Source organism: Rosa chinensis, chromosome 4 (assembly GCF_002994745.2).
Source record: "Rosa chinensis cultivar Old Blush chromosome 4, RchiOBHm-V2, whole genome shotgun sequence".
Classification (NCBI taxonomy): domain Eukaryota; kingdom Viridiplantae; phylum Streptophyta; class Magnoliopsida; order Rosales; family Rosaceae; genus Rosa; species Rosa chinensis.
The window spans coordinates 66,903,964-66,929,537 of record NC_037091.1 but is presented as its reverse complement, the minus strand read 5'-3'; the positions used below and the strand labels follow the sequence as shown (position 1 = coordinate 66,929,537).

Here is a 25,574-nt window from a genome sequence, read left to right as displayed (position 1 = left end):
TTTATTGTTTAACTATATTAAAAAAAAAAAAACTGGACTTCTAAAGGTTAATGATGGGGCCGTTAAGTTCGAAGCTGAGGCCCAAACCAGACTAGGGCTATGTTTGGTACGGCTGGGCTTTTCAGAAAAGCTGGCTTCTGCTTATTTCTGAGAATAAGTGGCTGAAAAGCAAAGTAGCTGAGTGTTTGGTAAACTGGCTTTTTATAAGAGCTGTCAGTGGCAAAAGCAGTGACAAAGTGTTTGGTAAACTCAAACTGGCTTGTGCTTTTTGTTTGTGGAATGACTAAATTGGACATGAGAGATTATTTTACTTTAATTGTTTGATAATACAATGTTGTTCAAATACTCTTGTTATTATTTTTAATCTTTATTATATCCTTATTAATTTTTGTCGACTTTCAATTTTTATAAATTATGATAACCATATGATTAATATTAGACAATTTTAAAAATAACTTATACAAATATATTAGTAACATTGACATGCATCAAATGCCAGTCAAATTGAAGCGTTCACTTTTATTCCAAGAAAAAATATATAGAGATGTAGCATTGATTAACTAATATCCAACATCAATGTACTAAATAGACAACAACATAAACATGTTCACTAAAAGATACTACCAAGTCTAAATATTAAAATTGTGGCCTTATAAACTACTTCCTCATCTTCGTGTTCTTCCTCGTCCTTATCCTTAGGCATATCATCATCCATCACTATAATTATATACAGTATAGCCTCGGACAGTAGCAACTTGACCCCCAATCTGCTCCATGTTCCTCGAAAGCTTTTCCATTGTACTTGTCAGCTAAGAAGAAGAGATCTCTGCCTCTAAGGATCATAGACCAAACAATGAATGGCTCTGCCCTTCATGACCTCTACCCATATTCACCAAGATATTTACTTGAATAACTTTTCACTTTTAATTACAATTCATATACTTCTTCATTTAAGAGGTTACTCTTCGGTTCCTTGAATAACTTTTCACTTTTAATTACAATTCATATACTTCTTCATTTAAGAGGTTACTCTTCGGTTCCAATAGAAGCTTTCCTAAAAGATCACTGGAGCACACATTAGTTAAGCAAACATTTTACTGAGACAAGCACTATCATAATAAGAACATTTATGGTATAATGCGCATCAAATATTTTAGCTCCAAATGTAAAGAGACCATAACATAAAACTTCAAGACATTACTGAACTTTGCAAGAAAGTTATAAGGCCCGGTCCAAGAAAGTAATGATGAAGGAAACTGTACATAACTATGATCTAATGGTCTTAAAGAAAGAACAAGTTGATTGCTGAAACCAAATAAAGCTGAAACACACAATTTAAGTCCTGTCCAGCAGTTGCAGCTATCCAAACTATCAGCCAAAATACACCAATAATAATACTATGAAAATAAGAAGACAGTTCAGCTTGGAAACCAAAAAATCCACAGCTATCCTTAATGTAATAAAACTGACGAGAAAGAAAACAAAAATTTTAAAAAGTAGTACAGAGAGAGAGAGAGAGAGAGAGAGAGAGAGAACTGATTTCCTTAAATATGTAGTTTGTACAATAAGTAATAAACTTACAGCTCTAGTGGATGTCCTAGCAGGTTCGATGCTGTATTAGTACGTGGCCGGATTGAGCTCCTGAAAAAAATAATTAGTGGTCATAACATATTCTTTTGGCTTTATACGGATTAGGATATATATACCATGCCACCATTATCTTGAGCTATTTAAGTTCTATCATGAATTTGCAATGTTGCAGAACTTTGCCCAAAAACTTTCTTTTCAAAATTCAAACCACAAAAGGGCAGCAGCAATAACACAAAGGGAGAAGATCGAACACAACAATCTAGTTCTTCTATATATAACCACCCAACAAGCATTGACTCAATTATATTTTCCTCCCTGACTCAATTACATTCTTTGTAAATTAGGACCAACTATGCAGCGAACATCATGAGCTTTATACATTTGATGTCTATGATGAATCATATCAAAATGTGAAAGCTATTACAACCTACTTGGCTACCTTCGCCTCAAAGTTGTCATCAATAAGAATATTAGCAGCCTTGAGAAACTTAGAGTCAACAAGAATATTGTATGTAGTTCCCAATATAAAAAAGCTAGCACTCAGAGAGAACTTACAGTCCTCATGGAGATATGCCAATCCTTTTGCAGATCCTCTCAGAGACCAGATAGGCAGATACAATACATAATACAGATCCTCAGCTGGTCCATCTTCAACCCAATCAATATAGTAATAAAACTCTATGATGTAAATTCATATATAAAACAACTGACCTGAATTCTAGCTAACTTGGAATCATATTCTAGTAATACAAAACAATACCACCATGCCAGATCAACACATAAACCACAATGCAGGGAAAAGAAAGACTGGCTTTATCAATAGTCAGCATTTGTGATTTCGCCCAGTTTTCATTCTAATTGTGGAAGTCCATTCCCAAATATCTTCTTTGCATAAGCTCTGAACTTGGGTTTCGGATATAATCCATCTTTATTACTGAGTATCTCCTTGCACAACTTGGCTTCCGTCACCACCAACTCAGCCCGAGTAACATGCCACTGAAGATAATTCTTCCCTGTTGCAACACCAAGGTCTAATTTTATTCCTAAATTTGAATCAAGATGACCATATCACCAGAAAAGAAGGCTAAAGGAATCATGAGCTCCCAATCATTCATAGCCATGCTGCAAAAATTAAACCAATTACCATCTCTGTATATGCCTTACTCACATGTTCAAAACATGATAGCTTGTTTCGATTACATTAATGATTCTGCGATGACTGATAATCGAATAGTCATTGTCTTGGAAATTAATTCTTGCAGCTATTCTTTGTTAATACATTAGCCCTTTCTTAGAAAAACTAGAATCGGGCATAACAATTGAAACTATATTGACACATAATCATCAACCCAGATCAAGATATCAAACTACAATCACACACCTCACTCTTAACAGAAACCCAGAACAACCCAGATCAAGATACAGTCAGAAAGCCCAGAATTTTATCGAACCCAAATCAAGAGACTATTTAATTTTAGGTTTTCAGGACAGAGAGAAATGAAATCAAACCCCAAGAAATCAAAATCACAAACAAAACTCCTTACCGAACTCGAGGTGGCCACAAGGGAGAGCAAAGGCGGAGGCGCCGATGGATGCACAACGTCGTCCTGAGCACCGAGAGAGAGAAGACAGAAAGGGAGAGTTGAGGAAGAGAAGAGGCTGGTCGTGTGTGTAATTCCTTGAAGTTCATAAGGGTACCCAATGGTATTTTGAAAAATTCATTAAACCTTCGCTACAGTAGCCGCGGCTTCTGGCTTCTAAAAGCAAGGGTCTCCTGGCTTCTGCTTTTCCAGCTTATAAGCCCTGGCTTCCAAAAGAAGCCCGCGTGAAGTTGATTTACCAAACACCAAATGGGACATTGCTTATAAGCACAGGAGGTTAAAAGCTGTACCAAACGCAGCCTAGACTATACGAATGAGATTAACTAAATTAATATAACCCTGGACGGACGGACGGACAGACAGACAGAAAGTTCCGATTGGGAATCTCATAGATTTGAACTTAAGACAAGAATCGGAGATTGAAGGAGGGCGGAGAGGGAGTATGAGAAGGGAAGAGCGGTGGATCTAAAGGAAAGAAGAAGAAGAAAGGATGTTGAAATTCTTGAATCGAGTGGTGGGTGGATCTGGGAGCGGACCCAAAGATCTGCCATACAACATCGGCGAGCCCTATCCCTCCGCTTGGGGTTCTTGGACACACTTCAGGGGCACCTCCAAGGTTTGCTTACCTCTCTCTCTCTCTCTTGTTTTTCCATCTATGTGCAAGTTTCGTAAACAAATGAATTAGGATCTGAAGACGATGATGTTTGAATTGGTTTATCTCAGGACGATGGGTCTCCGGTGTCCATATTTTCCATTAGTGGAAGTAATGCTCAGGATGGCCATTTGGCCGCCGCTCGCAATGGCGTCAAGCGTCTCCGTACTGTAAGTCCTTCCCTTCTATTCTATGCTTGCTGTTGCTGCTGCTGCTGCTTTTGAGTCCTCATATGCAATTCCTTTCTTTTCAGGTCAGACATCCCAACATCTTATCATTTCTCCACAGTACTGAAACCGAAACCATGGATGCTTCTACCACCAAGCACACTATCTACATTGTCACCGAGCCTGTTATGCCACTCTCTGAGAAGATCAAAGAACTCTGTTTACAAAACATCCAAAGGTAATAATCTCCTCTCCCGCCCTCGTTTTCTCTTTCATCCTTACTCCACCCCATTATATGGCATATATCACATGTCATTCTTCTCTGCATATCGTCTACCATGTTATAGCTTGCTTATGTATTCTTGTCAGGGATGAATATTACGCTTGGGGCCTGCACCAGATTGCTAAAGCTGTTAGTTTCTTAAATAATGATTGTAAACTGGTAAGTTATAGATAGTCAGCCGAGACCACACTCTATCTGTCTCTCACTACATTTTCCGTTATAGTCTCACTATTTCACAATCTCTGGCTTTGGCTACTACAGGTTCATGCCAATGTTTGTGTTGCCAGTGTGGTTGTAACTCAAACCTTGGACTGGAAGCTGCATGCTTTTGATGTTCTTTCCGAGTTTGATGGCACCAATGAGGCTTCTGCTGGACCAATGCTGGTAAGCCCGTTTTCAGATGTCATCCATCACCTTAAAGGATGTTTTTTTTTTCTTCCTTTTTATCTACTTTGTTGGGTTATGTTGGCCTAGCAGTTGTTGGAGCGTACTTGTGATCCCTCACTGGCCTGGTGTTTGTTTCTACTAAGATTATTTGTTCTGGATAATTTTTCATACAAAGTGCTTAGAATTAGTCACAAGCTGTGATATGACTCTCACCAATTCCATTTTTCCTTCAGCAATATGCCTGGCTTGTTGGATCACAATACAAACCTGTGGAGTTGTTGAAGTCTGATTGGGCGGCAGTCAGAAAGTCTCCACCATGGGCCATTGATTCTTGGGGCTTGGGTAAGTCTCTAGTTGACTTGTAGTCTGTTAGTGAACCTGATTATTGGTTTGTTATGTTAAGTTAATTTGTAAAGGACATTTTGATGCTCCAGCTAAATTCATTCTTCGAAGATATGTAGAAATGACAGTTAAACCGTCTTATTGAGAAAAATTAATCTCAACTTCTGTTGAATCTAAAACTTCTATTGTTTTGAGGTTTGTAGTATAGGTCGTTTTGGATACAAAGTTGAGCTGAGTGGTTCCTTATTCTCTGCATCATTCTCTATCGAGAGATTTATGGAGAGAAAAAGGCTAAAGTTGTGTTTAGAAATTTGTTGTAAAGTGACAATTTTGAGTTGTTTAGTTGAAGATGAGTAGAGTTTATAGCGAAAAGGTGGAAAGTAAGTGGATCTTTTTCTGGGGTTTTTGTTGTCAAATTTATGCTGTTGTGAAACTTAGATGTATTCCTTTCCTTTATCTTATCGTGGTTGGAGGGCTACTGTATCTCTACTCTTAAGTCAGCTGATAGATTTTGAAGGTCTTGTGCAACACATTCTGTACTGTGAATGTTGTTTTATTGGCTTTGATAGTATTTTCAGTGGCCACTGATCCACTTTGAAGTATTGCTGATTATTTTGTTCTATTCAAGTTATTATGCAAATTTGGGTTCTTCGGGTTGAATAGGCTTCCCTTGAGAATCTAAATTCTTTTATAAACTTGATAGGCTGTCTTATCTACGAGCTCTTCTCTGGTCTGAAGTTAAGCAAAACAGAGGAGCTGCGAAACACTGCTTCTATTCCAAAGGTTAGCCTTCTACTGTCCGGATGAATCAGTGATCGCAATTTAGTCTTTTTAGCTTTTCTTATACATATTTATCTGATATGTGTCTACAATATGTGTTAGTTTCCTTGCAGTTGATATTTCTAAAGATTCATTTTCATTTTCATCTCTGTATTTCCTTGCCTCACAGTCTCTGCTTCCAGATTATCAGCGGCTCCTGAGTGCCGTGCCTTCTCGTAGGTTGAATACGTCGAAGCTTATAGAAAACAGTGGTGATCTTTCCTTCTTAACTTGCGTTATCTTAATATCTTTAAGAAAACTGTAGTCTTGAGTATTCTAGTCTGCTTCATAGTTCGAGGATTGATCAGCATTGGGTAATCTATTGCACCTACTAGTTTTCTGACTGGATTATCATCTATGGCTCTGAGATGAGAATTATAGTCTAGATAGAAGTAGGTAATAACTAAGTCAGTATCTTTAATATTAATGAATGTTAGCCTTCTACTTCTTGTTTGCATGATTGATCACAAAGAAAATATAAAAAGCAGTATGAATTTTATAACTATGCGAACATGTTAGCTCGATAGTGATAAATCTTACACTGAGTATAGGTCATCAGTCTCACAGTTCCTGAAGCTCCTTGTCTTAACTGAAAGTTGGAAATGGCAGAGACGTGAGCCCTTTTCTGAAAAGATGTTTGAAAGTTTTATGCTTTTGGAGGTCATACTATTTTATTTTGTTTTTTTTTCCTGTTTGTGTTATACCTAGGTTGTTTTACTTTTCTATCTGTCATGGTCTTCCTATTGTGGTGTCTTTCTTTTTCTTATCTTAGTTTCTTCTATTTTACTAAGTGTTGCAACAAAATGATTTGCAGCCTATTTTCAAAATAAGTTGGTGGATACAATACACTTCATGGAAATTCTAAATTTGAAGGATAGTGTTGAGAAAGATACTTTCTTCCGCAAGCTTCCGAATTTGGCAGAGCAGCTACCTCGTCAAATTGTGCTGAAAAAGGTATTACGTGATTCATTTAGTTGAAATATATAGTGAACTTTCAGTATCAATTTATAATTTTAACTTCTGGTTTCTACAGTTACTTCCTTTATTAGCTTCTGCCCTTGAATTTGGTTCAGCTGCTGCACCTGCTTTGACTGCATTGTTAAAAATGGGTTCTTGGCTTTCAACTGAAGAATTTAGTGTGAAGGTCAGTGTTTCAGCATTCTCTGCATTGACCTTATACATTATGAATTTTTTCTTTGACTTAAACTTCTCTTGAACTGTTGCTCTTTCTTAGTCCTCAGTTTCTTACGATTCTTCTATTCTTTAATTATTTTGTGTCACTGACGTCATATAATTATTGCTCTTTAGGTGCTGCCAACCATTGTGAAACTGTTTGCTTCCAATGACCGAGCTATTCGAGTTGGTCTTTTGCAATATGTTGATCAGTTTGGAGAATCATTATCAGCACAAATTGTTGATGAGCAAGTATGAAGTCAATGGTTAACCATATTTCAATGATCAAGCAAATTCTTGTTACATTTTGTTGCTATCCTGGTAGTCTGCGCTTTAGTACTGGTTTCTAAGTTCTAAATTTGCTTGCGCTCTTTGAATTAGGTTTATCCCCACGTTGCTACCGGTTTCTCTGATACATCTGCTTTTCTTCGGGAACTGACTCTAAAGTCAATGCTCGTTCTCGCTCCCAAGGTTAGTGCAATTTCATGGTTCTAGAATACCTGCTATCAAGGATCCCTGCTCTGATTAAATCTTGCTGCATGGTGGTTATTGGAGTTATATAATTGTTATTTTCTAACAGGTTTGTCTGTTTATGTGTAGCTTTCTCAACGTACCATTTCAGGGTCGTTGTTGAAGTATCTTTCAAAGTTACAGGTATGACTCTTCTGAATTAACGGCCATCACTAGCATTCTCTCCCTCTCTCTCTCTCTCTCTCTCTCTCACACACACACACGTGTTCTATAGTGACTGATTGAAAAATTCAACACTTCAACTGCTTGGCTTTTATCTCGTATGTTTGTCTGTTTAATTTCCATCTTGCAGGTTGATGAAGAACCTGCAATTAGAACAAATACTACTATATTATTAGGGAACATTGCAAGCCACCTGAATGAAGGGGTTAGTGTCATTGAGTTGCCACATCTACTTTTTAATACGCATACTATTGTCATTTTATCAAAACTTGTAGACATGTCGATAACATTCTTATCTAAACACAGACAAGGAAAAGAGTTTTGATTAATGCATTTACTGTTCGTGCATTACGGGATAGTTTCTCACCTGCCCGAGGAGCAGGTATCAGAATGTTCTGTTTCATTTGTGATTTTTTTTTTTACCAGCTTCTTTTTTGAATGAGTCTTGGTTTTCTTGTTCTTCAGTTTTCTCCATCAGCCAACTTATTACTTCTATCATTAATTTAAACGTTGTATTCTGGCAGGGATTATGGCGTTATGTGCAACCAGCTCTTATTATGACATCACTGAGATTTCAACTAGGATCCTCCCAAATGTTGTTGTTCTAATCATTGACCCTGACAAGTAAGTATGCTGTAGATGGGTTACACGTTTCTATTTCTCTGCATTTCTATTATGTATGTGAGAAGGATGCATAACTTCCAGTGAACTTTAACAGTTCATCAAATGCTTCTACCTTGCAAAGTCTTCCCTCCATGTCCATGTTGTACACTTTCACAATTGTACAACTTAAATAAATAATAACGTTCGATCGAAGGCATTTCAATAGTTGTACAGAGGTTTACTCTTTTTCTTTGAACCTTTTCTTTTCCATTTGAAACAGTGATGTTCGATCGAAGGCATTTCAAGCAGTTGATCAGTTTCTACAGATAGTGAAGCAAACCTACGAGAAGGTGCATGTCAAAATTCTTGATGTGTTTTGCTTCATGTGTGTTTTGTTTGGCATATGTGTATGTAGATATATTAAAAGCAATTGGATGTGCATGACAGCATAAAAGCGTACCACTTGTTTTGGGGGTGGGGGAAGAATAGGATAGCTCATGGGGCACCTTGTGTAGAGGTATATTAAAAGCAATTGGATGTGCATGACAGCATAAAAGCGTACCACTTGTTTTGGGGGTGGGGGAAGAATAGGATAGCTCATGGGGCACCTTGTGTAGCTGAAAATTTCAATGTTTAATTGTCTTATGATTCAGTACCCATATATCTATCTTTGCTGTCATCAGTGGTGCAACACTTGATGTGTTGATTCAACCTTGGTTACATTCTTTTTAGGAGGGTGAAATTGGCACCCCCCTTTTTGACAAACCACAGCCCCCTCCATGCACATATCCTTTGGAAAATTACTCATGGATGAGGGTGTGGTTTGTAAAAAAAAGAAGTGCCAATTTCAATCCCTTCTTTTTATGGTGCCACATAATCTAATCATTATGTTCCCAGACAAATATAATATGTAGAGACATGTGAAGGTTCAGAGGAAATAATAGAAACCTCTGTTCATGAGTGATGTGTCACTTTGATGTTATTTATTGACTTTTTCCCTTGCTATTTTCTTTTTTAGACAAATTCAGGAGATGCTGCTGGGGCAGCAGGTGATGGACTGTCATCAATGCCAGGAAATGCTAGTTTACTAGGGTAAGTTGATTTGTACTTTTGAGCATATCAGGACAATAAGTAAATGTATTTTGTCAACACCAGCTATGCTGCTTGGTGGGATGTCATTCTCTAATGCCTTTTAGTTGTCAGTGCCTAGTCAACGAGACAGAGTATTAACACACCGTGAGGCCAATAGACTTTTTGAGAGAGCTCCATGCAGTGTTTTTTCTCATAGTTAATGCATGTTTTGCTGAATTAGTTTTTGTGTCCTTATAATATCTTTAATTCTTTGTCACATACTTCCATCTAATTGAGTTTTGTTGTTTTTCACTTGTTGAAGAAATGGTCACCTTATATATATATAGAGACACACATCTTATGATATTTTTTTTATATATGGAGTAGAGTTTACACGAGGAACTTGTTTTCAGATAAGACTAATGTTTCAGACAAGCGTGGTGTGGTTGCATTGATGTGGAATATGTGTGCTTCTTTAAGAATATGTGTACATTGATGCAGAATATGCGTAGTGTGGTCGCATTGATATTTTAGATTATGTGTGCTTCTTTTAATAATTCACTACCTTGATGCAGTTTTATATATCGTTATAATATAACTTGGTGCTCAACCTTATTGTTTGATGTGCCCACTGCTCTATTAAAACTGCATCTTCACATAATAAAGTTTCTTTATTCTCCTGAAATCAAGTTAAAGCAAATCTATAATTATCATGTAGATGGGCAATGAGCTCCTTAACTCTCAAGGGTAAACCAGCTGAACAAGCTCCACTTGCACTTGTCAATACCAGCGCATCTCTTACTAAAATGACTTCCAATGACAGCTCAGGTACACATTTTGGTAATTAGTTTAACTTCTATTGTGTTTAGCTTGTTGGAAACAATAAAATCATGGACGATTATCATGCTTTCTGTATTTTTTTTTCTCCCTATGGTAAGGTTCTTTCGCATTTATTCTGATATTGTTTCTCTTACAATCCTAGCAATGGATACTCCAACCACAGCACCCGCCCATGTAAGTTCGACAACAGATTTCCCAGATCAACATGTACCCGAGTCCCCTACGTCCACAGATGGCTGGGGAGAGCTAGAAAATGGAATACAGGAAGAGCATGAAAGTGACAAGGATGGTTGGGATGATATTGAACCCCTTGAAGAGCCAACACCACCTCCAGCTCTTGCTAACATTCAAGCTGCTCAGAAGCGGCCGGTCTCGCAATCGCGGCCAAAGCAAGGTACATGAACTGCTGTATCAAGAAATTCAAATTTATTTACCTCTGTTGTTTTGCTGCATACTGAGTGAGAATGGTTAGAAAGTATTGCAGAAATGCATAGAAGATTACTGATAATAAAAATAATGGGTTCTACGCCTTGTTTCTGAAACACATGCTTTTTCTTTCTTCTGTATGTAATTACGTGTCAGCTTTTGCTACTCTTGTCATCTGATTTTTTCTTTGTGATGATAATTAATTGGAGATTTCTGTTTTATTTCTAGCAGCAAGTTTGCGACCCAAAAACACGGCCAAAGTTATCAAAGATGAAGATGATGAGTTGTGGGGCTCCATTGCCGCCCCAGCACCCAAAACAAGTTCAAAGGCTTTGAATTTGAAAACAAGTCAATCAGTTGATGATGATGATGATCCATGGGCTGCAATCGCCGCTCCCCTACCTACTACTAAGGCAAGACCCTTAGCGGCTGGCAGAGGCCGAGGGGCTAAACCCGCTGCTCCAAAATTGGGTGCACAGAGGATAAATCGGACTTCTTCGTCTGGGGTGTAAATTTTACAGAGGATCGAGAGAAAATATATGGGTTAAGATTTACACAAGTAAATTTTACCCTTTTGGTGGCAGGAATTGTATTTGCACTCGACTTATTAATTGATTTGTACTGGTATTCTTTTAGTTTGCTTCAGTTTTACACACAAGCCACCATCTGGTATGTAGCTTCATTTGCTTATGGTGTGAGGTTAGGTGATATAGATGCAGAAAACTGGCTATCAATTTTGTGCCTGTAAATTTGGGATGTAATTCTCGCATTCTTGTAATTAAAAGCATTGGTAGTTTTCTGCCTGCTTGCTAGATTCTATTGGTCTCTCTCTGAACTCAGGTGTATGCACGACATTGAAAAGTTTCTGCTTGCAACTTTTTAACATGAAATTTGAATGGCTCCTTTGTGGTCTTCAGTGATCCTTATATAAGATTATACGGTCTGTGTTACCCCTCTTTGAAACAATAGAAGTCAAGGATCCGAGTTTTGTTTCCTTCCTCATGCGTTCTGGGCATTCTTAGTTTGGTAGTGTTTTAGCATGGACTAGTTGACGGTACCCGAAAGAGAGAATAACTAACGTGAGAAAACGTGATGCACTATTTATACATACAAAAAGAGAAGAGCGCGCACAATTTTGACCACAAGTCCATAACAAATTGAAGGTGCTTTATGCTTTTAGCCGCAATAGTGATAATGAATGCAAATTGCAAGTAGAGTAAAATCAAATCATGTGCCTGCCTGCCGGGCTTTAGCTCGTGAACTTTGAACATGCTCTGATGTCGCCACATCAGAGAATTGGTCCATTTTCCGGCGTGGCAACTTGACCTTTTTGGGATATCAATATCATGGTCGAAAAAAATGATTTTGTTCTTTTGCTAAAAATATTTACCTATTTCCGTCAAAACGGATAATTAAAAAGTAGATTATTATCCAAATTTGAAAACCTAAAAAGGTAGGAATTTGAATAACTTGCAAAAAACAAAAATGAGGATAAAGTGGTATTTTAATAGGATATAGGACCCAAAAGGTAGTCGAGGACGGGAGGGATCTGTCTCCGATGGTTATATAGAAGAAGAAGAAGAAGAATAGCCTCTTTTGACTCTTTTCTGTGCAACAACACCACTCTCAGCAAAAGATTGAAACTTTGCATTGATTTGCAACTTGCAACTTGCAACTGCAACCAGAAAAGGTGATGCTTCTTTCTTTCTTTCTGATACACCCTCTTGCATACAATTGTCTTTTGTTTTGCTCTGCTACAAACCAACTGCATATAAACAACAACACTGGGTTTTGTGGTTTGGAGAGAGAGAGAGAGAGAGAGGCCCAAAATTAGTTATACTCACTAGAATTGCAAGTTGGGTTCAATCCCAGCTGTCTTCCCTGTACGCGCAACTAGTAGTTGTAGTTGTTGGTGATGGGACCAACTGACCCATCATCATCATCCTCTGCAGTCTGCACCTCCTTGTTTGGCTTTCAGGATAACCCATCACGTCATTCATAATTTCGTTGCGTGCCCTCTGTAATTTTCCACTCTCTTTTGGGCCTTTTTTCTCCCCCCCTCCCCAACAGACCTGACTTTGTTGTGTTTATCTATATCCTGGATTCTCCCGTTTTGTTCTTATTAGGCTTCCTTCTTTTTTTTTCTCCTATGCCAATCTCAACTGTTGTAAAATAGGCTACAGCGAATCTCAAAATTTCACTTGTGGTAAAATACTGCTCCTTGAAGCAAGGTGTTCCACACTCAAGGTTAGGATTTTACTTTCCTGTTAATACAATCTTAAACCCGTTATCAAAGTAAAGTTCCTTGCTTGTTAGTTAAAACTGTCCGAATTTGATTTCATTGGTGGCTTTGAACTCACCCTTCTTGGATTACTCTTCAAAAAAAAGAACAGAAAAATCTTACCAAGTTGGTGCATTTACGAGATTTTCAACTCATAGTTGATGACCTGGGGGGATGTTTTATTGGGCTTTTACCATTCTACGAGGTTTTGTTCGGTCAGACTAAGGTGGCTAAGCTCATCTTTGATAGGGTTCTCGATTTGGAAAGAAAAGAGAGTAAGTTGATTTTCTATAGTCAAGCTGAAAGTAAGATTCATCAAGTTTAATTATATATTTGTCTTACTTTTCTGGGTTTTCTATTCTCTTCCATAAATTGGTTTTACTCTGCTTACTGGCGACTGGTGAATCAGGAGGGACTATGTGGCTGTTTTACTGTCTGCCTTATAAACTGTAAAATTGAGTTTCAAAACGGTGGGCCTGTGCTGTTAAAACTGTTCATATCTGTGGCTTGCCGGTAACTGGCAATTTGCTTTGTTAGAATGGAAAGTGGCAGTATGATTACTATCTTTGGACTTCTGGGGTTTTCTTGTTTTGTTTGATTACTCCATGGTCTCTTTCATATATCACTGTAAAACCCTAGTTACCATTCTACTGAATACATAGTCACATTAATTTATTGACATTTATTGCGTCTTCGATATTATGGTTTTCAGATATTTCTCATGGTCTAACTGAACTTTGTTGCCTTTTCATTCATCAATAGGTCAGCAATTCAGAAGAGTCCAATTCTTGAGTTCTGTAGCAAATCACCATTGAGATCTTCACATAGCTCACTGAGTTTTGTGATTTTTATTGGGGGTGGTCTCTGGTTTAGCTGTAGTGACGTTTTTCTGGGTCTCTTTGATTTTGCTCTTGCTTAACTCTATGGTCTGACACGTCTGCTTCCCCAAATTTAGCCTCTACCATCAACAAAGTTGTTACTGGGGGTACCCACTATTCAATTCAATTTAGATCCAAGCCCCAAGAACTGTTCTTGAAGATTGATACTCTTTAGAAGGGTGTAACATAAATTGGTGAGTAGTTTTCTCTATTCCTCCTCTCTTCTTCCTGTGGGCAATACTTTGGGTAGTGGAGTCAAACACGACTGCAAAGATGAGTGTGGACGAAGCGGTTGCTAGCGCCTTGTGGACTTGGGAGCAGGATAAGGCATTTGAGAATGCCCTGGCAACTTATCCTGAGGATGCTCCAGATCGTTGGGACAAAATTGCAGCTGATGTAGAAGGGAAAAACCTAGAGGAGATAAAGCATCATTATGAACTCTTACTTGATGATGTAAGCCAGATCGAAGCTGGTTGTATTCCACTGCCTTGCTACAATTCTTCTTCCGAGGGTTCAACAAGTCATGCCAGTGATGAAGGAACCAGTAAGAAGGGACACTACAGCAGTGAATCTAATCATGGAAGTAAGGCTTCAAGGGCAGATCAGGAACGCCGTAAGGGGATTGCTTGGACGGAGGATGAACACAGGTTAGTACATAATTCACGAGTTAATTATTTGCTTGCCCAAATGATATGTTTCATTTTTGGAAGTCTCTTAATCGAACTAAAGATTGGTGACTCTTTCAAGCCCATGTCTTTGTCTTTATAGTTACTAGTAGATATACTTTTGAAATACTTTCTTAGATTTTGTCAATAGTGTTGTCCCTGTGCTCCGTGATTATAAGTTTGCTTGTCTGGTAATAACTTGCTAAAGTTGCCTTTTGATAATAGTTGGTTAAATCATCCATGGTATATTTCAACTATTAGATTTTGATCTGCAAATATGCTATACTGTTGTACCATATTCTAATAGGAAAGTGCCATTCATGAGGGAAAGATGATTTTTTAAATTTTTTTTTCGTTCTCATTCTACCTTTTCAATTTGATGTAAGGTTTGGATGTTTTTTTATTTTTTTCCTATGAAGAACCTGTTAGTGTTTTATACATATGTACACATCGGGTTATCATTATAGGTTAGTGCTTAAATCTAGAAACATGGAAGCAAATAAACATGGTAATATAACCAGCATAATTGGTTGGCTGAAATGAGAGTCTTTTAGTTAGTCTGTATCTAGGATCCTTTAATATTAAATACCTAGATTTTTATATGATTTATTGTTCAGTGATGGACCGCTGTATCCCTTGCCTCTGCTATAGCACAACTGCATTGATATTAAGGAAACCGGTGATTCTAAAGTTGGGATTGGGATTAAATGAAAGGGAACTGCCTCACCTGCCTGACTCAAATTGTGATTGTTGATAGTTATTGTATTAGAAAGACATGATCAGTAAATTTATAATTCAGCATTATCAGAAAGAAATCATTTTATATGTAGATCTACAGAACTAAGGTGTCAAATGCAGTTAAAATCTCACTTTGCTGGTTTAGGATGGAGGTCTTTCTTTAGTCCTTTCTTTTTTTCTTCTATTATCTCTATTGTATATGATGAGGGCTTGGGGTTTTAGTTCCTTTTTTAATAGTGTCTTTATCACCCTCTTCAGTAGTTCTGTTTCCAAGTACATCTTCCTTTCCTTCCACTATCAAAGATGTTTCTTCATTTTCTTTTATTTTTCATCTTTTTTTGAGTTCTGCTGTATCCTGAAGCATATGAAAAGTGTATTTTTTTAGTGTTATTAGATTACACCACGCTGCTCATACAAAAGTGCACAATTTACTTCGTAGTAGGGCAAATGTTGACCTTGGTTGCGGTATTTACTAAAAAGTGAATAATTTCATTGGCAGTCACTTGATTGACATCTAAACACTGTTGGCTTTTGGTGCCGATCCCCTATTTTACTAACTATCAATGAATTCAGTTCGAAAGAGACCTGTAAGGATCTTAGGACTGATACAAGATACTAACATTTTGAGATTCCTGGTCATTTGTAACCATTGATGCTCTATCCTGCCACAAGGGAACAATAGAGGCCCTTTATGTGTTAGTGAATGTTTGTTGAACTTCTTTTTGGGTCAGTTTTAGTAGGCATTTGGTAATGGTTCATCTTTTGTTGTCACCTGGGTTCTTGTAATATGTTCAATCTTGACAGCTTAATTGCTTACTACTCTTTAACAGGGCTTGTATTTACTTTATCCTGTTGTTAGTCTTCATCTAACAAATTCTCTCAATGAGTTCATTTTCAAGCTTTACAAATGGTCCCAATGTGTTCCATTTCTCTTATCCCTAGATTTCCATATGTGAAAATTTTGTAACAGCTTTGTATTGACAAGTTGTAGAAATTGCTATCTTAGACCAACCTTGCAATGTCTTCTGGCTCTTTGATGGTGCAGTCAAGCGTAAATTTTGCTTTATCACCTCAGGAAAGCCTCTAAGCTTCACAATGTTATTTCAGCTATGCATTTAGAGTTGATCTATTTTATCTACTATAACCTAGCTGTGCAATTTTCTGATATTTTTCTGAGAGCTAGAAAAGAAATGCTGATATTGATTATTGACCTTTGTATTGAAGTTCTGTGATAAGGGGTTTAACAGTTTGTTATGAATGGTTTATTGAAGTGCTTCAACTTCAATAAAAAGTCCGAAAGTTGTTGCCTTGATGTATGTTTCTGAAATAGACTGAAGTCATAATATGGGCAAACTATATTTATCCCATTGCAAGAGATGGAAATCTGCTGTAGTTTACAAATGTTTAAATGTGGTTAAAAATCTGTTTACTGGAGTTGATTTCTATTGTACGTGAGAAGGAGTTGTGACTTTTTGTGGTCCTTGACAGGCAATTTCTTCTAGGATTGGAAAAATATGGAAAAGGTGATTGGCGAAGTATATCACGGAACTTTGTGGTAACAAGAACACCCACCCAAGTGGCAAGCCATGCACAAAAGTATTTCATACGTCTGAATTCAATGAACAAGGACAGAAGGCGATCAAGCATCCATGACATCACCAGTGTCAACAATGGAGAAATTGCGGCAATCCAAGGGCCGATCACTGGTCAAGGAAATGGTTCTGCAGTAGGCCCATCTGGCTCTGCGAAATCAACCAAACAATCTGCTGCTGGACCCCCGGGGGTTGGCATGTATGGTGCACCAAGTATCGGGCAACCAATTGGAGGACCTCTTGTCTCAGCTGTTGGCACACCAGTGAATCTTGCTGGCCATTCCCCACACATGGCATATGGTGTGAGAGCCCCTATGCCTCCTGGAGCACTTGTTCCTGGGGCACCAATGAACATGCCCCCCATGACATACCCTATGCCTCACACGGCTCATAGGTAATATGCACCATTTGCGTATTTTAGCTTCAAAATGTACAAAGAACAGAGAGAGACCAAGTAGCTTGAGCTCTTACCTCTTGTTGGGTTGGTTATTAGGATCATTTTGCTCTTAGCCGAAGTGCTTTACTTATTAGCAAAGCACGAGTTGTTTAATGATATTTGTCTATTCTATTCTTGTACCAAATAAGCCATGACCCCCAAAGAAAATGAGGAAGAAGTGCAATGACATGAATCTGTATAGACAATTGCAAAAGAGATGGTGGTATTTATTGGTAGATTAGAAGTTGGGTATCCGTACGTTTTCTCTTATAAGTCTGGTATGTGTTTGGGAATAATATTTTAACCATTGTGTTGGATACAAGTCTGGCATCACCGTATCAGTGTAGAGCTGCTCCATTTCTTTGGCAAAAGTAGCCTCAACCGTTTTAACTTGCGAAACATCAAACTTTATACAACTTGGGACACTGGATGTGAGTCAAACTCACCATCTTTGCAACGTTGGAATTATAATTTAATTACCAAGAACCAGCCAGTTAACTTGTATTTGCGAAACATCGAACTTTATACAATGCATGTTATATCCAACTCCAACCAAGAAGAGTATTCCAGATGCATACAAAAGGCAAGACGCGCGCATGCATCCCATCAAAGTAGTATTCTTGTCCTTGTCTTAAATAATACAGCAGTGGCTTCAGAAGGAGTGAGTGCGTGTTGAGGATGCAAACAGCAGCTCACTCTCACTTGGCCTCACTCATTCCCAGCACCCCAAAACTTCAATAAACAACAGTAGTAGCGTTTGGAGAGTCTCTGAGATTGCTGAAGCTGTCAGTGGCAGGATCCTGAAATGGGGTTCTGTCCTCCAGCTGGAACCATTTCTACAGACACCAGAACCAGTGGTTCTTCGCCATTTCCGGCCAAAACTTGGACGCCCACGATTGCAATTATCCCGAGATCAAGGCTGCGAGAACTGGGACGTTGAAACCGAGGCTGATACTCTGGTTTCACTGACCAACATGGCCAGCTATGCAAGGAATAGGAGGTTCTGTGGTCAAGTTGTAGGAGTGACTCACTGGCAGTGTGGGAAAGACCATGATAGCTCTGGTTTATGAGAGTCATGGCATTGGCATGGGAATTGGAACAACCGGATTGGGGTCCTTGATCGGGATTCCTAACACGTACTGCCGGGACTGCGGTTTTGGAGTGGCCGGCAAGGGAGAGATACTGGAGCTTGCGAGGACACTTTGACAACTTCTCCAGTGCTATGGCCAAAGGGAAGATTCTCCAGGAGGCAAAGCCCGGAGACGTGTGTGTTCTCCATTTTGATGATCCATTAGTTAGGAGCCTCCTCCCTCTACCATTTGGGGTTCAAAAGGTGTCAGATGCCCTTCCCTTGTTACCATTTATTTGATCTCTCATGATGTCAATTGCAGTAACCAACAAACACATTTATTTATGATATGGAAAATTTGACCAACTTGGAAAAGCAATGATCTAGCTGGTTTAAGTAACCCCACCCCACCCCACCCGGCCCCGTGGATTTATATTTATCATCTCAGCTAAAAGTTGAACAAACGCTGCAGCAACTTTGCTTATTTGAGATGCACATCAATTTCTGTTAATGGTTACGTCTTGACATGAATAGCACAATATTCATAAAGCAGTGTATTGTTCCTTGTCATAAACAGGTGCTCTTTGGTCAGACGGCGGGGTGTGATGTTGGTTTGGTTGCGTGCGAAAGCACACACGGAGGTCTTGGAGTATCATACAGAGATGTAAGCCAATAACAAGCATTTCTGATCCGTATTAATGAAAATGAAGTTGTCGACAATGAACATTCTAGCTAATTCCCTCACTATTGTTGAACAAATCCAAAAACTTTCGTCAATCACCAGAGCTGCCTGCCAGTTATTTTGTGGTATATCATTGTTGTGATCCATTCTACGTTCACCATTTTCTCATGATAAGAAAATGGTGATATGTTTCCTTTTCAGGGTAGAATTTGTGATACCCAGTCCAGGTCTGCATTTGGCTCTCAATGCTTGTGCAGCAGCGGCAGTTGCAACTCTTTTAGGAGTTTCTCTTTCTCAAGTTGGAAGTTGTCTATCAGCATTTACTCCCGTCAAAATGAGGTCAGAGCTTGAAGTTGCTAGAAATGGAGTCAAGATAGTCAATGATGTTTACAATGCCAATCCTGTGAGCTCCAGAGCTGCCATTGACTTATTGAAGAGTACTATTGATTGCAAGGGCCAAAAAATTGCCATACTTGGTGACATGTTAGAACTCGGGCCTAGTTGGGAAGAGGTTCTGCACGTACAGCAGCCAAGGATATGAATTTGCTTGAAAAGTTTAATATTGTGTGCTCTCTTCAGCCAGAAACTTTTGCAGAGGAAATTGTGAAGAGGATAAATTGTAATGATGTTATTTTTGTAAAGGGTAGTCGAGGGATGCGAATGGAGAAAGTTGTAAATGCAATCAAAGCAATGGAAATTTGAGATACACATTTCTCAGCTGTTGATGATTTTCCTGATGTAGACAGACATAGGCAGGAATGTATAGTATACGTGCAGAGTTGTTTTAACTGAAATAACTGTTTTTGTGTGTGTGTGTGTATAGCAAAGAAATGTTGAGATTTCCTGTTCTGAACATAACTGTTTTGGCTTATGTTTCCTAAACTGCCGTCGTCTTTCATCATGAGTGCAATTGTTAATTTGTTGCTGTATTATTGCTGGCTAGCTCAAAATGTTTTGGAATCTTGCACATTGGAAAAGTTGAAATATGCATGAGTTACAAAAAGGAGCCTTCGCCCTTAATTGTGGGATTCTGAGATCTCCCAAGGACTTCAACTGAAGCATATAAATATTGGGAGGGGGCTCTTTAAGACTGTTTTATCTATATATGTATGCACAAGTCGACCTTTTTTCTTTTCTTCATGTGATCTGTTGGGCAGCGCCAACATGAACATGTGGCCGGGGATCGATTTGAATGGGGGCTGATGTGTCTTTGACGTGTTAGTCCCCTTTTTTCCACATACCCAATTTGTGAGCAGTGACCACACGTAGGTGGGTTTGCCTTTTGCCGTTTGCTTAGTGAAGTTAACTATCTCTGCTTCTTTTTTATTCCTGGGAAAGGAAGGGAACCAGTCACTTGCAGCGTCTACAAAAAGATCCGAAGATGAATAAAAAATTTCTCTTTTTTCTTTCCATAGATGAAAGGAAGAATGACAAATTGGCAATGATGACTCTAATCCAGATAAGCAATGTTATACGCGCACTTGACCCGTCAAGTATATATCAACTTTTAGCCTAGTTCGGAGTTCATTCATATACCAGAATGAAGATTCAAGAATAAAGTAGTTTTGACTTTGACCAATGATCGAACACACTTTGTTTCCCTAGCTGGATAATATGGTCCTCCTATTCTCCATTTATAACTGCCGTCACCTTTTCTTGCAACTGCAAATATATATGTCGACTTTGAGTTCAGTTAACCAATTAAGAATCAAGAATCAATATATCTTAAAGAGTAGATCGAGTCTCCAGAAATGGGAACAGTTCATAATTCAATACTCCGGAGCTCTAGAGAACGTACACTCCCAAATCGTAGTAGACAACAAATTTCAGATAACCCAGCTGCTTGCAATTTTATGATCGAGATCACTGTAATATGTTCCAGCAAACAAAGCTCCCATCTGTTATAGCTTAATTATCATGCTGAGCTGAGTCGCTGAGATAAACTGACGTGACAAATTTGGTGTCGACACATATCATGAGGGACTGCCTTTAATTACTTTAATGCATGACCAATCTTAGTAAGTGCATTAGATGGAAGAGGCAATATTGTATGGCATCAGAAAGCTGAAATGCCAGCTCAAAAGGCTTCAACGACACATCCTCATTCCTCATACTCTCTCTCTCTCTCTCTCTCTCTCTCTCTCTCTCTCTCTCTGTTAAATTATCCAAAAACAGAAAACACGCAATCCATGATGCATGCCCTCGTCTTGTAATTCATTTCTATATACCCCTATATGTATAGCCGTATATGTATATGCATGACTGATCAAAAGCTTTAATCCCCAACTAATCAGGATGTTTTCTTTTTCTTCTTTTTCCTTGTAATTAACTAATCAAGGATATTCTCTACTCAAACAATGCTAACGGCAATTTATTTTAAGGTAATGCCTAACTAATTGCCTCCCCTGTTGTCAATCTAATTAATTATTAATGGTTTAATGGTCTTCCCTCATAGAAGAAATTAAACCCCTTTTCATTTTCTAAAATATAGATTGAGGAGAAGGAATTAATTCAAGATGTACACAAATGAAGACCTGGAAACCTTGAGCATTCATGCTTTAATTTAGTGCTTTGTATTTAAAGCAAGCAATTAATAAAGATATCCAGATATATCTAGCTAGCTAGCTTTTTGAAAAAAATTATCTTTAAGATGGAGGACGTGTGTGCCTCTGCCTTTATTCTCATTGATGAGCCATACCTGACTCATGCATCAAAAAGTCTATGATTCACCAACTAGTTGCACCCCTTTAAATACATATGTGTAGAAAACAAGAAACTCATCATCCTCATTCCTCCGATCGATATTCATCAGTACTACTACAAGCTTCATTCCTCTTCCTAGCTCACTAATCGAATTTGTTTTCTGATACTAGTGGAGCTACGTACAACTTCATTAATTCTCTACAAGCTCGATCGCAACTACTTCGATCTTCTGATTAAGTGGTTACTTAAACAACAAGTGAAAGAGTTTGGTTTCTGCTCGATCGATTATCAAAGATGAAGGCTTCATTTCAGGTTCAGCTTGGAGGACAAGTTCTTGGTTATTTCCCAATCAATTCAGCAGCAGCAGCATCATGCACATTTGAGAGGTCCCCTATGAATGCAAAGAGACTCCTGCTACCTGCTCAGCATCATGTTGCTATTCAGTATGATCATGTTCCATCATCTGATCATCGTCGTGATCAAATTGGGTCTTCAAAACGGACACAAAGTAAGTAATTCCTTTCTCTTACCTCGAGCATTCTTATTAATTGTATGTCTAACGAGATATAGCCAAATTTGGTATGCCTAATCTGTACTAGCTAGATATAGGATCTCTCCTGCTTGATAAGTTCCGTTAGGATGACCTTAACTACGTACGTACTTACTTGTAAAAAATATGCTGATTAGTAATTCATTTATATGTGTGCAGTGAAACTGAGGCCTAAAATCAGTGAGACAGTGAAGGGAAAGTTGAGACTTGGGGCTAAGATTCTTAGAGCAGGTGGAACAATGGAGAAGGTGTTCAAGCATTTGTTTAGTAATAATGATAAAGCAGCAGGAGAGAAGCTTTTGAAGACTTGTCACTGTTATCTATCAACCACAGCAGGTCCTATTGCAGGCCTCCTTTTCATCTCCACACACAAGATTGCCTTCTGCAGTGACAAGCCAATCAAACTGTCATCATCGCCAAATCCAAATGGACAACTCATCAGAGTCCACTACAAGGTTGTGATCCCACTCAATAAGATAAACAGAGTAAACCAGAGTGAGGATGTGAAGAAGCCATCACAGAAGTACATAGAAATAGTTACTGTGGATAATTATGACTTCTGGTTCATGGGTTTCTTCAATTACCAGAAAGCTCACAAATATCTCCAACAGGCATTAATTTCTCAGGCTTAGTTAAGAACTTAAAAGCTACAACTGCTAGTTGTTAAATTGTGGATTCCCTCTGCTTGTTTGCTAGCTTCATCAGCAGAATCAGATCATGTAATTATACGATTACGGAGTGAGACAATTTGTAAATCAGTTACTTTTTCTAATGACTGAATGAGAAATCTTCTTTACTGTTATTTGTGTAGAATAATGTGGCTGTTCTACATACCTAGTTACCTCCACAAAATCATCAATTTATTTCCTTGATCTACCTGTATACATTGGATATTTGTTTGGAGTCGCTTTATTGTTTGGAAGGGTTTAATCTATTTGGTAATGAAAATATTTCTTAGATGCGGTACAGTCTGACTTTGTTCTGGGTTGCAGTCCTCAACTAGAAGAAACATTCAGATTTACAACACTAGACAAAAACAGCATGTTTTATTTAACCCACAACTACAATAGGAGAAACATGTTCAAATTATATATTGTCAGGGACCCATACAACACTTGACAAACCAACATTTTATCAGATTCCAGATTAAAACAGGGCAGAACTTGCAAGCTCAAAAGCAAACAGCCATTCTCAAAGAAAGACATCAGGCTCCCCTAAACTCCCGGTGAAGTTGACTTTACAAGATTGAGGAAACTGCAATCCGGCCTCATCACAGCCCCCCTTTGTAATTTGTGGGCATGACCTTACATCTAAGTATTTTAGCATCTGGCATTTCTCCAACACCATAGCTATCCCTGCCACACTGATTTTCGGGCAGTTACTAACCTTTAAGACCTTTAAGGTCAGGGTCAGCTCAACTTCACCACCATTTAAACCCTGGAAGGCAGCGTCTGACACCTCCTCGCAGCACCCAATGTCAAGAGCCTCGAGGTTTCTGCACTGAAGCAGAATGCAGCTCAAGGAAGAGTCTGTGATATTCAAACACCAATCCATCCGTAAGTTCTTGAGACTACCCTTACAAGAAGAGGAGGCCAGCAAATTTATTGATGCGTCAGATATGTCCCGGCAGCCACCAATGATTAAAGTTTCAAGATTTTTGCAGAATGTGGCCAAGGATATTATAGACTCATCCCCGACTCTGTAACAGTCCAATAGCTTGAGTGTCTTGAGAGAAGATGAACATGCCTTGGAGACACTGGAAACGCCAATGTCTCCAATGTTGCTGCATTTGTTGATGTCTAAAAACTCGATCTGTTGACATCCATTTACAAGGTCACTAAGTCCAGAATCAGAGATATTAGTACAGCCTTGGAGAGCCAAGTGTTGTAAAGAGTGACAATTGTTTGAAAGAGCATGTAATAGTGCATCGGTTATAAATCTGCAGCCGGCAAGATGCAGTGCGCGAAGGTCAGAGCAGCCCTGAGCAACAGCTGATAATCCTTTGTCTGTTAACTTTCTGCAATACGATACATCTAGAGACTGTAGTGATGAAAGACCAGATCCAATTGCAATGATTCCAGCATCCGTAACTCCTATAAATAAACAAAAAGCACTAAATTGATGAGGGTTGAGAGATTTAGTTGTCTTACTCTTATGAAGTTGAAAAGAAAGAAAAACATTAACATACTGACATAGAATGAGTGTGAGAGGCCGTGTTACCTGTTGATCAACCCAACATATATAACAGGAAGGAAAAAAAACAGCCTGCCTGAAATTGAATTGACAAGAGAGAGAGAGAGAGAGAGAGAGAAGAGAGACCTTTACAGTTTTGGAGAGTGAGGAGCCTCAAGCAGTTGAAGCCATTGGCAATGACGGAGAGATCAGAGTCGGTGACACCTGGATAGAAGGACCTGGAAAGGGACTGGGAGAGGTCGAGCTCATGAAGGCGGGAGAACCTGGCAGCCATTTTGCGGAGCATGTGAGGCCCCGCACGTGCGGACAGCCTCCTCCTCTCAGTGCTCTGCAAGTGAAGCCACCTCTTGCACACCAACCCGAACACCTCCTTGTCCCGCTGACTCTCCAGCTTGGCCAGCACCGATCGAAGCTCGTCATCTCTCAGTGCCTCGTTGATGCTTCCTCCCATTTGATCCATCCTAATCCTAATCCTAATCCTCCACTCCACACCCCCAATAATTGAAGGACTAGATCTTTTTGATTTTGGGGCTGAATTGGTAAGGAGGATTAGGGTTCTTCTCCTCTCCTCAGGAGAGAGTGTGAGAATTAAATGAAGAACAAAAGTCGTTTCGTTTCCTTTTCTCTGTGCGTGTTGCCCTTTCTTGCTATTTATTTGTTTATGCTAGTAAAGATGCAGATATAATTGGGCGTTTTGGTAAATTTGCTCCCTCCCTCATTGCGTGCTTTGAACTTTGAAGGAAAAGAAAAGGGCAAAGAGGGTGGACAGGTGGGTGGAGTGTCACTGTTACGCCAACCCAACCTTCCTCGGCAGAGAAATTCCATTTCAGAACAAGCTAAGCTAGCTAGTAGGCAGTAGCTACCTCTTCTCTTAATCCATTCACGATCTCACCAACCATACCATACACATGATTGTTATTACTAAAGCAAGGAAGGAACATTAATTTTAATAATTCCAATCACTTGTGTTCCTTCCCTCTCCCAAAAGATCGAAACACAGAGGTCAAATGATACGTTACTCGCTACAAGTGTGCAGTGCACACGAGAGGACAGTTTCTGATTACACATTCGTTCCTCAGAGACCGTCCCGTCCTCATCTATTATAGATCTCCATGATATACAAAAGACTGATTCTTTCAG

At 38.8% G+C, this 25,574-nt stretch overlaps 5 protein-coding genes and 1 long non-coding RNA gene across 12 annotated transcripts; 4 read left to right on the top strand and 2 right to left on the bottom strand.

Annotated features, from left to right (window-relative positions):
• Nucleotides 1-493: 493 nt before the first annotated feature.
• Nucleotides 494-3,360, bottom strand: LOC121052575. Of its 4 annotated transcripts, XR_005809503.1 has the most exons (5): nt 3,135-3,360; nt 2,302-2,603; nt 2,146-2,238; nt 1,582-1,641; nt 494-1,065 (listed from the first exon to the last, which is right to left on the bottom strand). It is a non-coding gene; the product is annotated as an uncharacterized LOC121052575 (long non-coding RNA). The 4 variants fall into 4 exon arrangements; XR_005809504.1 differs by having other exon boundaries at nt 2,146-2,712; XR_005809502.1 differs by having other exon boundaries at nt 2,146-2,603.
• A 168-nt stretch (nt 3,361-3,528) lies between these two features.
• LOC112197198 (probable inactive serine/threonine-protein kinase scy1) lies at nt 3,529-11,537 on the top strand. Of its 2 annotated transcripts, none has more exons than XM_024337798.2 (21): nt 3,529-3,807; nt 3,915-4,013; nt 4,097-4,248; nt 4,380-4,452; nt 4,555-4,677; nt 4,914-5,022; nt 5,726-5,805; nt 5,972-6,053; nt 6,656-6,795; nt 6,875-6,985; nt 7,150-7,266; nt 7,396-7,485; nt 7,615-7,668; nt 7,838-7,912; nt 8,014-8,089; nt 8,232-8,331; nt 8,591-8,660; nt 9,329-9,402; nt 10,100-10,209; nt 10,364-10,615; nt 10,879-11,537. In XM_024337798.2, exons 1-21 carry the CDS (start codon nt 3,682-3,684, stop codon nt 11,157-11,159), a joined length of 2,394 nt encoding a protein of 797 aa, XP_024193566.1. In that variant the 5' UTR covers nt 3,529-3,681; the 3' UTR covers nt 11,160-11,537. The 2 variants fall into 2 exon arrangements, with proteins under 2 accessions (XP_024193566.1, XP_024193565.1); XM_024337797.2 differs by having other exon boundaries at nt 10,876-11,537.
• A 644-nt stretch (nt 11,538-12,181) lies between these two features.
• LOC112197717 (transcription factor SRM1) lies at nt 12,182-17,489 on the top strand. Of its 3 annotated transcripts, none has more exons than XM_024338516.2 (3): nt 12,182-12,337; nt 13,691-14,453; nt 16,698-17,489. In XM_024338516.2, exons 2-3 carry the CDS (start codon nt 14,080-14,082, stop codon nt 17,197-17,199), a joined length of 876 nt encoding a protein of 291 aa, XP_024194284.1. In that variant the 5' UTR covers nt 12,182-12,337; nt 13,691-14,079; the 3' UTR covers nt 17,200-17,489. The 3 variants fall into 3 exon arrangements, with proteins under 3 accessions (XP_024194284.1, XP_024194285.1, XP_040374282.1); XM_024338517.2 differs by lacking the exon at nt 12,182-12,337 and adding an exon at nt 12,834-12,894; XM_040518348.1 differs by lacking the exon at nt 12,182-12,337 and adding an exon at nt 12,992-13,203.
• An 876-nt stretch (nt 17,490-18,365) lies between these two features.
• On the top strand, nt 18,366-19,803 carry LOC112199817 (UDP-N-acetylmuramoyl-tripeptide--D-alanyl-D-alanine ligase-like). Its single transcript, XM_040518349.1, has 3 exons — nt 18,366-18,570; nt 18,884-18,970; nt 19,164-19,803. Exons 1-3 carry the CDS (start codon nt 18,460-18,462, stop codon nt 19,527-19,529), a joined length of 564 nt encoding a protein of 187 aa, XP_040374283.1. The 5' UTR covers nt 18,366-18,459; the 3' UTR covers nt 19,530-19,803.
• Nucleotides 19,804-21,760: 1,957 nt separating this feature from the next.
• Nucleotides 21,761-23,057, top strand: LOC112200197 (GEM-like protein 7). The gene is made up of 2 exons (XM_024341220.2): nt 21,761-22,199; nt 22,401-23,057. Exons 1-2 carry the CDS (start codon nt 21,986-21,988, stop codon nt 22,871-22,873), a joined length of 687 nt encoding a protein of 228 aa, XP_024196988.1. The 5' UTR covers nt 21,761-21,985; the 3' UTR covers nt 22,874-23,057.
• A 211-nt stretch (nt 23,058-23,268) lies between these two features.
• On the bottom strand, nt 23,269-25,310 carry LOC112200195 (F-box/LRR-repeat protein 4). Its single transcript, XM_024341217.2, has 2 exons — nt 24,561-25,310; nt 23,269-24,334 (listed from the first exon to the last, which is right to left on the bottom strand). Exons 1-2 carry the CDS (start codon nt 24,892-24,894, stop codon nt 23,433-23,435), a joined length of 1,236 nt encoding a protein of 411 aa, XP_024196985.1. The 5' UTR covers nt 24,895-25,310; the 3' UTR covers nt 23,269-23,432.
• Nucleotides 25,311-25,574: the final 264 nt, after the last annotated feature.